This window comes from Lactuca serriola, chromosome 2 (genome assembly GCF_051521515.1).
Source record: "Lactuca serriola cultivar US96UC23 chromosome 2, Lser_US96UC23_V15, whole genome shotgun sequence".
Classification (NCBI taxonomy): domain Eukaryota; kingdom Viridiplantae; phylum Streptophyta; class Magnoliopsida; order Asterales; family Asteraceae; genus Lactuca; species Lactuca serriola.
In genome coordinates, this window is record NC_136409.1 from 6,639,414 (window position 1) to 6,652,978 (window position 13,565).

Here is a 13,565-nt window from a genome sequence, read left to right on the forward strand (position 1 = left end):
CAAAAACATTAAAAGTGGGAGATGCTTATACCCATTATAAACTTGAGACTTAAGAAGATCTCTTCAACAATCAATTCATGAACAACCAAGTGAATAGTGGGAAGCAGAGTACAATGAAAGATTATTCCATATAATCCTTCAAATTCAAATCGTAATGCTATCAGAGCCAAATGTTACTCTTCTCTCTTGGACACTCATAGTATTAAATTGAAGTGCTTAAATATATGACCTTAACCGGGTACCACTTATCAAAATTAGATTGAGTATACAATATGTACAAGTGATGGCAAACTTCTTTAGTTGTTTCATATTTCGCCAACACAGTCACAATTTTGATCACAATTTTTTTTATCTAACAACAAAGAGTTGTCCTTTTCTTTTTGAGCCATATAAATGATAACCAAAATAAACAAATATCAATAGCAAATACACTCGAATGACTTTTAACATTTGAACGCACAAATTTACATAAATTTAATGCGTGGCCTCACTAGAAGATACCACCATCTACGAAAATCATGAAGCCTGATGAAAAATGAAAAACAAATAGGAAAATAAGAAATGAATAGACAATAAAGAGTGATACAAATTTAAGTAAGATATTTCTTTCATCATTTCAACATCTATCATTTCCGCATTCTCTTTTTCATAGTCCATAATGGTCCCATTGGTTTTCTTGGACCAAGGGTTTAAATGGTTGAATTAGTGAAATATACTTTCATGTGTAGCAAAATATTACTTTTATGGTCTTGTCGGCTATTTTATAGTAAAAAATATTTTACTTACCATTAAAAACACTTAACCTACTAAATACTAATCATTTGATAATTCCAACTTCCCACATCAAAATTATCTCTTTAATTAACACATGTTAGAGTTGATTATCTAAGATGTCCAATGCAGGAAAACAACATTATAAACAACAAAATTAAAACTATGGCTGGTCATAAAGAATGTGACAACTACAATAGTTACATTTTATTGGTCATACACCTCAAATGCATCACAAAGTTAATAATAATAACCATAGATCCTAAATTTCCAAAATAGGTTTAAAACCAATTTAGCAATGATTAAGAATTTACATGTAAGGTTAGGCATCAATATTTGGTAGTGGATGCTAGGACTTTCTTTGGTAATCTCATCTGCATGATTACCAAACATAGTTTAACTTTAACTAGAATTTAAAATATGTTTAATGAATCTATAAATAACAGAATATCAGACAATTTTGACCTTAGATTTTGTGGTTCTCCAACCTATTGAGTTGGTTTGTGGAGATGTGTAGGCAAATTTCTCAAATGGATTTTGTAGCACGCTTTTACTCAAACTTGTAACAATAGATGGTGATTCTTCCTACAATTAAAGTCGTGTTTGTTACACATGACAGTATAGGACAAAACATGTTGTACTGTATTTGGTATGTATTGGACTGAGACTGTGTGATTGATTTCAATAAGACAAAAGTTGCAAATGTTTTTAGGGAGTCGCTTTCGATTTGACACGTATGCAAAATTACCTTATTTGTTGTTGATGTATGGATATGTTGGATTTCTAGTCTGTCAGAATAAAAGAGCACCTGCATATAGAAAAGTTATATAAGTTGGTTGTATATCTCCGAAGGATCAAAGAGAATTTGTGATCATATTCAACACATCCCAACTCCCAACTCCCATAACATAAATCAGCAAAATGACCAATATGCCCTCAATAACTATCAAACGGATATGCCACAAGATATTATAACAGTATGAACTGATATCATACCTTGTTTAAAAGCTGCACATTGGATGAATCAGTTGCCACAACATGTAACCCAAGGCAATTGTCTTGATCACTACAGAAAGGGCAGAAAGCCGTATTAAATACACATCCATCTTCTTTACTCCATATTCCTTCTTCACCATTTCTTTTCCAGATTCTCCCATCAACACAACCAATATCAGACACCACAACAGCTACACTTGTCCCACCCTTTTCTCTCCCTTTCCAACTTGACACCAAATGCATTTTAGATAACGACATTGATGAACAAGGGACAGAATAGTCATTTTCCATAAGACCTAGTGGGTTTTTACAGAGTGAACACGATATTTTTAGATCTTTCTTGGTTTCATCACCAAGATTCATGGTTTCTTTCACTGGAAATGTGGGTTTGGGTTTGGGGGAATCAAATTGGGACATTTTGACTGATGCAAAAGCTGAAGACTTTCTTCGTTTGTGAAAATGGGAATTGACACTCGAATCTAGAGGTGAATTGTTTTGAGGGATTTGTTGTTTTTTAGGTGTTGTTGTGTTCATGCATTCAGAAGCTGAAGTGGAACAGGGAGAAGAAAAGGATCGAGTGGGAAACTTTGATTGGATTATGGTTGACTCAGATATGGATTCAAGAGTAGCAGGGTAACTGTTCTTGATTGGTGTTTCCTTCACAATGGGTGGTTCATATTCATGGACAAGGGCATTATCGTCATTTCTCGGGGTTTCATGAACAATGGTTAAGTCAAAATCGTCATCATGAGATATATTAAATGATGGTGGCGATGGAAACCTGCACCCAACGTAAGACAAACATCTGTTACCAACTTCTATTCTCTTTTAGAGTAATTACAAGAATGGTCCCTGTGTTATTCCCAACATTTCAGGTTCAGTACAACTTCTATGATAAAATGACTTTTCTACCCTCATATGTTTCTTTTTAAAGTACATTGCATTTTTGGTCCCTGAGTATATGTGGTCCTTAATTTGCGTAACGTTTTTTGTCCCTGTTCCAAGTAAAATGGCTATTTTTGGGATCGAAATTGCAAAAATCACACCCATCACAAATGGTCACTTAATTTGGAACCGGGATCAAAAACGTTACACAAATGCCAAATAAGGACCAAAAATGCAAAAGAAAACCTTTTAGGACCAAAATTGCAAAAAGCAACCATACTCAAGGAACAAAATGGTAATTTGACTTCTTTTTAACTTTTCTATAATTTGTTTATGTTTAAACTGTTGTTAATAGTCATTTTACATGGACCAGTGACAAATCAGAAACAAAAACCAATGTTAGGGACCAATTTGAAACAGAAAAAAAAAAAGCTGGACTGAATATGCAACTTTGGGTATAACACAAGGACCATTCTCGTAACTAACTCTTTTTATTTCAATGATTAAAAGAACAAGACCCCTAGATAAAATAACTGAGTTTAAAATACCTGTTTTGTGTCTCCAAATCACCTGTGGAGTCCATGTAAGTTATACCAGGATTGTTGTCATTCTTTTTCACTGGCCTAATTGTTTCCTGAGGTCTAGGTTCTGTTTTGGGGGAGGGGCAGTGAAACTTTTTACTTGTAATTGGAAACTTTTTTATTTTATTTGTTAATATTTCAGGTGGTGAAATAACAGCATCTGACATGGATCTTCTTCCTTTTGGTTTGGGGTTACTTATAATTTTATGGTTCATCATTTCTGTGAACAAGTTTCTTGGCTCCTCCACATCAATAGCATCAACATCAACTATCTGCTTTGTATCATTCTCAACCTGTTCTTCCATTGTTTCACAAAATGAGCAGCAGCTTTGTCAGTGATGAAAATCCTAGTTAGCAAAAAGATAAGTTGTTGGATACATTTATTTGTTTATTATCACATCCCAGTTTCTTTTCTTTCTATTACGACATTGTACTTTCATCTTTTTTCTTATCAAGGCGTTGTACTGAAAAAAAAAAAAAAAAAAAAAAAAAATCTTATTAAGACATAGTTTCCTGAAAAAACTACTTGATTATAGAAGTGAAAATTTGCTTTGTATATGTATGACATTGCTATAAATGTGTAGGTTGCTCAAGGTACAATGTTTTAATGGGAAGAAATGAAAGTAAAATACTATAACAAACAGTTAAATAAAAGTATGTTACTATTTCTTGCATTCAGACCAAAATGTGAAAAGGTACTTTGTCAGAGAAAGAACCTTGATGTTCTTGAAAAAGGACTTTAATCCTTCCAATGACTGGTCAAAATTGTCATATTGTCTAATGGATTTCCTTATCCACTTTGAAATGTATGTTAAGTTTCTTTCTTGACGAAATCGCTCATCTGCTTGCAAAATATTTAGTAATTAATTTGGTATTTGTAAGCAAATAAAATCAATCTGTTGTGAAAAAAAGGAGAACATAAACATAGAAATATATCAGGGGGGAGAGAGAAAGAGAGAGAGGCCTACCTAGGAAGATTATGGCTCCATAGTCTGACCTGTGTCGAATGCACCGGCCTACAGAAGATCAAAGTTACACTGTAAGAAAACATTGAGCTAAAACATAAGCTCCTAATAGAAACAGCAAAAACTATATAAGAATTTAAAAATTATAGTTATTCATCATAAACATGATTCAACTGTAAGATTAGTATATTGTGATCAAGGGAGATGTGATACCTGCTGCCTGATTAAGAGCTCTGAAAGCTTGCTGACAATACCATTCACTGCCACTAAGAAGGTTTTTAGAGGATTTAAAAGCATCGTTGTATCTCTTTTTTTCTGCCACTTGAATATCAAACCTGCAAGGTGAGAGACAATACTAGCAATCAGCATCACATGAATACATGATATTAATACTTTGAATATAACATAAATACATAATATCATATCAAGGGTGCAAATGTAGTCAAAAACAAGAAAGGGAATCTTACACATTTGGAAAAGGAATCCCTATAATTATCTGAGATTATCAAAGGAACAAGTGGTATAGTTAAGGATCATCTTGAAATCTGAAAAGGGTATCACAACTATAACCATGCTCTGAATAGGATATTAGCAAATATCATACAATGAATTAAAGAAGCAATTAATAATATAAAGGATACAACTGCTCGAGCATTATCATCTGAGAAGTCAATTCCTTCGGACACCTGTACAACCAGTCATAGTAATTTTAGTATATAAAAAAGATAAGATAAGAAGAGAAATATGATGTAATGTAGATGACACATCAGCAATATACCTTTCCTCGACAGACAGCAAGAAATGTAGCTCCCTTTTTATCGTTCCCTTTAGAACATGATATTGCATCCACCTTTTTAACCCTTCTCCTCCCATTCCTAATTGCAAGTTTCTTACCACGAATTGAATCATAATAACCACTCAAAACCTGCTCAAAATCATCCTGACTTCCTCTTGGCTCTAATAAGTAATAACACAACAAACAAGACTCCATTATCAAACCAAAAACATTTTAACATTAAAACATTAATAAACTAGGGTTTAACCTCACCGACAAAAACAGGTTTTTGTGCATTTAGGCGAGTCCATTGACCAGTTTCAGACCAACGACTGCGTAATTTGTCCATAAGTTTATAACTGGGGAAGAACACCAAACAGCCACCAGGCACAACTTTGCATATTTCTTCAAGAGATGTTCCAAGTGCATCCTGTAAAACAATCACATCATATTTCATTATAATCAAATGAAATGGAGAAATGTTTCCATTTTTGTTTTCTTTTTTGGAACTTACCTGGAAACCATATCCCTCGGATGTTTTGTAACTTGCATTCAATGGGTAATTACCCGGCCCACTGTGAATCACACCTGCCCATAGCTGCAGCATAAAGGGTAAAACCGTCATTTAAATAAGAAAGATTACAGAATCGTTTAAAAATGATTGATTCTAGAAAAAAGGTAAGAAACTTTATTGGTACCTGTGACTCCACATTGATAACATGAGGAGCTTCAAGAGAGGTTCCAAACTGAACCCCAAGTTCAGATTGAAACGAACTCATTGGTGATAGAGTCCTGTTATAATATAAAATAAAATAAATAAATTGTATTCATAAAAAAATTTAGATAGAATATGAATACATTATACATGCACTGATGCACCTACCCAGATGTTAAAATTACTGAAAGAGAAGCATCAGCAATGTTCTTGAAGACAAGAGCTGGATTCAAGCACCACAAACTCAAAGTACAGGGCCAATCATCACCATCGACTCCTGCATGCAAAATGTTAGATATTATATTATAAGAGTAAATTACGTTTTTGGTCCCTAAGTTAAGCTGATTTTTGCAATGCAAGTTTGGTTCCAACAAAGGTTTTGATCCTCATTTATGGTTCTTGTAACAATTTTTATCGCTATTCCACATAATATGAAGTACAGCTGATTTTGCAATTTTGGTCCTAAAAATATAGTCATTTTCTTGAAAAAGGGACCAAAAAACTCAAATAAGGACTAAAATTGCAAGAGAAAACTTTTTGGGACCAAATTTGCAGAAATCAACTATTCTCATGACCAAGAATGTGATTTTGCAACTTTGGGTCCCAAAAATAGTCATTTTCTTGGAACAGGGGCCAAAAATGTTGCAAAAAAACTCAAATAAGGACTGAAATTGCAAGAAAAAACTTTTTGGGGCACAAGTTACGAAATTCAACTAAGGCACCAAATCTGTAATTTACTCTTATTATTAAGAACATAATGGTAAATAAATTTTATAAACTTACCAGCATCACCTTTGATACGGCATTGCAATACAAGCTGATAATCACAGATGTGGGCCCCATCTTCAGAGAAAAAGTAGGTGAGTGAAGAGAAAAGGCCTGTAGGTTGAAAAAAAAAACAAAAAAGAAGGATGCAATGAGAAACATAAGTTTATTCTGAGTGTGTGGAAGACTATAAAGAATAATAACATGAAAGTTAGGCTAAGCACCTTCTAATACTGTGGAGGGCATGCCACTTAAATGGTCAACTTCAAGATCTGCATCTGTAGCAATTTTAATTGCCTGAAAAAGGTTTTAGAAGACAAAGTAGGATACTTTTACTTTAGTATGTTATCAACATTAGTTATAGAGAAATTACACAAATGGTCCCTGACTGAGTATCGCTTTTATTTGAAATATTAATCCCCAAAAAGTTTTTTCTTGCCATTATGGTCCCCTTATTTGCTGCTTTTGTAAAGCTTTGGACCCTATTCCAAGTAAAATGACTATGTTACCCTTTTCACCAGAGTTCAACTTCGTGAAAAAAGGAGAGGGATCAGGGTTTGGGGTAGACCCAAATCTCAGATTACAGTAATAAGTATATATATATATATATATATATATATATATATATATATATATATATATATATATATATATAAATATATATATATATATATAATAATAATAATTAAAAGTTTGAAAAATAATTAGAGAAAGGGTAATAAAGTCATTTTACTTGGAACATGGCCCAAAGTCGTTAGTATACTTCAAAACAATGACTAAAAACATTAGCAGAAACCTTAAATGAGGACCAATGTTACAAAAGAAACCTTTTTGGGACCAAAACTGCAAAAAACAGCAATACTCAGGGACCATCTTTGTAACTTAATCTTAATTGTATGAAAAAATGGATGTTTGAAAAATACTAGATGTGGCATAAAAACTGAAAGTAAATGTTTTTAATTTTGATGGAGAAATGCAACTGAAGAGAGGATTACCTTTGTGGCACATTCTTGTAAGATTGGGAAGCACTGCTTTGATATGCTTGCTTCTTCAAGTTCTTTTAAAGCTTTATCACCAGTCCAACTAAAATAATATCCAAAAGCACTTATATATCTTATAACACAAAATATATAATAACATGAAGAAAACTTCAAAAAAATATATGTATATAAGATAACTGACCATGATGCATTATGTTGAAAACTATGCTTCCCCAATGAATTTTTCTTCCGCCTGATCCAACTAATAATGCCCTGTCATAATTAAAATTAAAAAATAATTATTTAAAAAATAAATGCAGTTGTAGTATAGGAATATGAGGATTTAATCTAAGGAGTAGTACCTCCATCATTTCACATAAGGGCTGATAAATCTCTACTTGATCAGCCTGTGTAACTCTATCACTATGACAAAGATTTTCCAGTTCCATCTGTAATTCTTCCATATGTACAAACAGAATACAAAATCAATAAATACATTAAAGTAAAGGGAGGGTAAAAATGGAATAAAAAATGCTTACGAAGCAGAACAACTTCTTCAGCATCTACACTACCAGCATCCCGAGCTATGTCCTCTATATTACTGAAAAAAGGTAAATAAAAAGAACTATATAAACCGTCACGTTAGTGTAAAATATATATCTGAAAGTCCTGAACTTTTCATATATTCCAAAATTACCCCTAACATGACTAGGGAGAAAAACAGCAAAGGGACAACGCCACAATTTTTAGGTTTTCCAAATGGACATAAAAATCACAAAATTTTAACCTTTGAGTAAATTACAAAAATGGTCCTGTGCTTTGTTATTTTACTGTGCTTAGTTCAAAAATCAAAATTGGAACTTGTTTCAGTTTTGGACATTATTTCAAGGTTTCATATCGATTTTGGTCCCTGTGCTTTCTGACTTTTACCACTTCAGCTCTTCTAGTCCAAACTTGATACATTTTTCAATTTGGTTATTATTTCAAGATTTCATATCAATTTTGGTCTTTATTCCAAAGTTCAAGGAACCAAAATGGATAAATGATGTCCAAAAAACTGAAAAATTTGTCATCTTTGGACTAAAGACAGTAAAATCCACAAAGCACTGGGACCAGATTTGTAACTTAATCTTAATTTTTCTTGTCAAAACAGTTATAGCATTTAAGAGATTATACTACTCACTGAGCTTCATCAAGAATGATAATGTTTCCTTTAACATCTAATTCCATTGCTTTTCTGATTTGTGGATTGATAATATAACTATAAGGGCAAAAAACTATTTGTGCCACTTCTGCCATGGCTTGTGCTCCAAAATATGAGCAACCTGAAAATTTTGGGACAAACAGTTATGTACTAGACAGTAAGTAACATTTTGTCAAAGAAACTTGCAAAGATAAAAGACCAAATTAACCTTCGACCATTTGTCCAACTTTAACAAGATCCTCAATATCATGGAGTTCATAGCAGCCTCCTTTTTTAACAGATGGGTGTGCTCTGATCTTTTTTGCATTCCTGTAAGAAACCATGGTTGGTTATAAATTTTAATGGAATCCTACTAAAAGTACAACAAAAAGGTATATGGACAATAAAAACAAACACGCACACACACACACCACACACACACACACACACACACACACAAAAAAAAAAAAAAAAAAAAAAAAACTCACAAGAATTCTGGGCAACCACATTTGTTTTGTCCTCGCTCCTTGAGAAGTAGCTTACTACATTATCATAAAACAACATACATAAGAAGTGGAAAATAAAATGTAGATGCAAAGATTAACAGATAAAAAGGCACCATTTCTCATCAATATTATCTTGGCCACGAACTTTGGCATTTGTACAGTAACGTTTTCTAGATGCCTGAAAGTTAACTCAAGAAAATGAAAAGAGAACTTATCAGATTCTGATCAATATCAGAATGCAAAAGCAGAACCATATATAAAGAGATCTTTTCAATTAAAAATTAAAAAAATAATGTTACAAGTACAATGTAGGATCAAAGATAACATACCAAAACTGCCATTGGCACCCGATAACTTGTTTTGCGAAATTCAGAGACAACTTGACTAATCTGTGAATGTGTCCGCCTAAATAAATTTATCATATAAAAAATTATAAATCCCAATCTTCATGAGCTTCAAATATCAATATTACACAGATGCCCAAGTGACAAAAGTTACCTCCATAAGCATACATACAACATATATGATAGAATCTCATGGGCTTTGTTTAACAAAACTTACGTGGCATAGTAAATGATAGGGCCTCTTTTTTTCTTCTGCTCAGTATTGTGTGTCTCGGAAAAAGTAGGCACCACATTATTACCTATGATTTTGAAAGAAGATAAAGACAAGAAATCACTGATTAACGTAATTCTGATACAGAAATCGTGCAATTACTATATGGAAGTGCTATAGTTATCTATGACTCATGGCTTTAAACATTCAAATAATGAAGTGCTATAGTCATCTCCAATAATATGTAAGTATTAGTTTATCCAATCTTTTAGAGGTTGTTTTAAAACAGTTTCCCCTCTCTCGTAATAGATAAGGGAGCCATGTTAACTACTAGCATGGTCTTTGGTACCAAAGAAAATAATCATTGTGCAATGCATAATAGTATAAACACCAAATAGTGTGTTGTTTCTAGTGGATAAATGTTTGTACTATTTGGGTTCTACAAGTTCTCTGTTTCTACAATCATATATGCAAAGTCCATATAAGTTCATATTTGAGTAAAGCCAAAAACTCAAAAGCATTAGTTTTTGCACTTGAGGCGAGAACAGTCTTTAAAAATATCAAAGAACTGCCAGACTTTCTAATTCCAATTGTTGTCAACAAAATGAGCAATTTTGATGCCAAAAACAATATATCTATTCTTGATAGCAGAAAATTAGATGAAGCACAGTTATATGATGTTAGAAAAGAGGTAGAATTGTTGTTGTTGAAGTTTTCTATCCAAACTTTATATACATAAAAGGCCAGGCAAGCAGCTTGGAGATTGTGTCTACTAACACCACTATTAGCAATAAGGTTAGAACTTTAATAGCAATCGTTAAACTTCAAATTTTGTACATTGGACACTCAACAACAAAGCAACCAACTCATTTGAAAAAACCAGGTAACCGTATTTATATATACTAGTGAGGATTGAGGATGGAAATTTGGTAGCAAAGCTTACTGCTCATTGCTAGTTCTTGAAAAAAAAAATGGTATGTTAAATACCATATATACAGTCATCAATAATTTCAACATGAAATTTTAGAATTAAATATCACACGTTGTATACAGAATGTGAAGATCATTTGTAGAGTAATAACATTGTAGAGTATATATCAGCAGAGAAAGGTTAGAAACCATTGATATTACTCCATTTCAGGGACAAACCCCCACTACCACATAAAAATTTCCATTGATACCAACATGAAATAAATATATGTACCAAAATAAAATGTTATCATTTATACCTGATGGCTCCATTTCAGGAACAAACCCCCCACCACGACCCAGAGGGTCAACCATAGCCTCGGGATCAGGTTTCGATTGAGAGATATTCCCAAGGAGAGACTTTAACTGTTGATTCTTCTGCCATGCCAGAACGGAGCAAAGCAGAGACAAAGACTTTCCAGTACCAGTAGGAGATTCAAGTAACGCATGAAAATGACCATCTCGTTGAGCTCGATCGAGAGTTGCGATTACTCTGCCCATGTAAGCCAGCTGAGAGCCATATGGTTGGTAAGGAAACTCGATTGGTATGCCGCCGATGTGAATGACATTCTTTTTCGATGGTTTAGGGTTTGGATTTGACGCCGGCAGTGAATACGAAGACATTGCCTATCCGGTGTAAGTAGATTTTCGCCGGTGGTTAGCCCTCATTCGCGGTTTTTCCTGTAGAATGAGCTGATTGGGGTTTTAGGGTTTCAACTGTTGTGTTGTGAAAATTTCGTCTTTGGCGGGAACTTTATTTTTTGGAACATTTTATAAATGCTAGACAAACCTGATCAGGTGAACCAAATGTCTGCAGAGAAGACTGTTTGTTTTTAACGTTGCGGGTTGATAAAATAATTGAATTTTTAAATTTAATTTTATTTCATAAACATTAAAAATGTATTTTTAACAAAAAAAAAAAATTGCACGGTGGCCCATGTTTTTTTTGTTTAGATTAAAATAAAGTTTGAAGACCTTTGAAGACAGTGGTTTATGTCTGCGCCAGGAATACCTCGTGCAGATGTTTTCTGATCTGCACACTTCCAAAAAACAAACAATCTGCGAGAACATATGTCTGCGCGTTGTCTGCGCGGCGCAGACAAAAGTGGTTGCGCAGATCTTCACACAAAAAACAAACAGTCCCTTAGGGACGGGTAGAACGGCGTTATACAATCGAATGAATATTAAACAATTTTATATTTATATATAGATATGATTTTTATACCGTTGTTTTTTATGTTCTATCATATGAGGGATACCTTTTTATGCAAAATAATATTACTTTACGTATTGAATTAAGTTTTCGAAGACGAAACTGAGTGTTTATACCTTTTTATCATCGGGTACTTTTGAAAATTAATTTAAAATCAACTTTGAAAACAATTTGAAATTTATTTCGAAAATCTTTACAAATCCATAGTTTGAGTCTAAATTCATACAATGCTCATCCAATTCTCTGAAACTAGTGTTTTAATACGAACTTGTAACATCCCAAAATTCAGAGTAAAATTTTTATTTTTCAAAACAAACCCAAAGACCATAATTGTTTACAAATCATTGTTCCAAAAGTAAAAAACATACCTAGAGTGTCCCAAAATGGCAAAATCCAATATCATGAAAATCATAAGGATGTGCACAATCATGTATTCATTTTGTCACGGTCATCTGAAGTACCTGAAACAATAAACTGAAACTGTAAACATGAAGCTTAGTGAGTTCCCTCCAAAGTACTACCACACAAACATACACCAACATGCATACTAAGTCTACATATAACAGATCAGATTACCCCTGAGCCCACAACATGAATTTGGCTTGCCTACAGCTCATGTTTGGCTTGCTCCTGAGCCCACAACATAAGTTTGGCTTGCTCCCGAGCCCACATCATAAGTATGTATCGCCTTTCCGCCCTACAACTTATGTTGGGCTTGCTCCCAAGTCTATTGACTTCCGCAGAAAGCAGGATTGCCTCAATCTAACCATATTGTATCAACATATACATAACTAATAACATATATCCAACAAAAAAAAATCATATAACTAGTAAGACAAACAGGCAGATCTACAAATCACCACTGCACAACAACATCCTATATACCAATACACAAATCTAACATATCACTACAACATAATAACATCCTTAATACCAGTTGTAACACTTGTTTTCATGGATGAATCAAATTAGGGTTTCAAGGAGTCAAAAGGTTCAATTTTGGGAGAAAAGAAGCCTCGCGATGTGAGACATTGAGGCTCACGACATGAGATAGGTTCATATGAAAACTTTTGTTCAATACTGGTCTCACGACATGAGACATAGACGCTCATGGCGTGAGAATTGATGCAGCCCAAGCCCATTATCTTCTAGGGTTTCCTTCAAATTTAAGCACCTCTAAACCCATTTTAAGGTTCATTCTCAACTTCCAAACCCTCTTCCATCTCATAAAACCCTAGACTTCATTCCTTGCTTGATTCTTGGTCATTTGGAGTATTTATTGGTTTGATGAAGAAGAATAAGAAGAAGGTGATCTTTTGATGAGGCTTGAAAGGAATCATCATCGTTATCATCACCTTTCATTGTTTCTGGACCCTTGTAAGTGTCAAAGCTCCCACTTTTGTAGTTGATAGTTGCTACATCTAAGTTTGTCCCACTGTTCTCTTTGATTGAGCGAGTTTAAATGAATGGAAACCACAAAGTTGCCAAATTTATGGGTTAAAAGGGCCTAAAGAGTGTCATGAAGTTTAGGTCTAGTGAATGGTTGGGTTTTGGGACCTTGCGTGAAAGTTGGATGACTTTTTCTTCGATTATTGACCCAAATGAGATCTAGACATGTATTGGACGTATATGCCATAAAAGCATTGACTTTCAAGTGTATTATGGAGTTATAAGACCTTTTGGAAACTTAGAGTGAAAGACTTAAT

The 13,565-nt window shown here is 33.6% G+C and overlaps 1 protein-coding gene across 2 annotated transcripts; it reads right to left on the bottom strand.

Moving 5' to 3' along the window:
- Positions 1 to 200: 200 nt before the first annotated feature.
- LOC145085929 (RAD3-like DNA-binding helicase protein) lies at positions 201 to 11,376 on the bottom strand. Of its 2 annotated transcripts, XM_079023625.1 has the most exons (29): positions 10,907 to 11,376; positions 9,684 to 9,765; positions 9,452 to 9,527; positions 9,236 to 9,300; positions 9,105 to 9,158; positions 8,846 to 8,946; positions 8,617 to 8,758; positions 7,973 to 8,034; positions 7,796 to 7,890; positions 7,636 to 7,706; positions 7,449 to 7,536; positions 6,678 to 6,750; positions 6,472 to 6,567; positions 5,857 to 5,965; positions 5,672 to 5,765; positions 5,488 to 5,571; positions 5,247 to 5,403; positions 4,977 to 5,155; positions 4,840 to 4,884; positions 4,666 to 4,694; positions 4,412 to 4,533; positions 4,202 to 4,249; positions 3,950 to 4,074; positions 3,201 to 3,526; positions 1,768 to 2,548; positions 1,520 to 1,579; positions 1,237 to 1,356; positions 1,086 to 1,145; positions 201 to 525 (listed from the first exon to the last, which is right to left on the bottom strand). In XM_079023625.1, exons 1-28 carry the CDS (start codon positions 11,268 to 11,270, stop codon positions 1,101 to 1,103), a joined length of 3,693 nt encoding a protein of 1,230 aa, XP_078879751.1. In that variant the 5' UTR covers positions 11,271 to 11,376; the 3' UTR covers positions 201 to 525; positions 1,086 to 1,100. The 2 variants fall into 2 exon arrangements, with proteins under 2 accessions (XP_078879751.1, XP_078879750.1); XM_079023624.1 differs by lacking the exon at positions 201 to 525 and having other exon boundaries at positions 914 to 1,145.
- Positions 11,377 to 13,565: the final 2,189 nt, after the last annotated feature.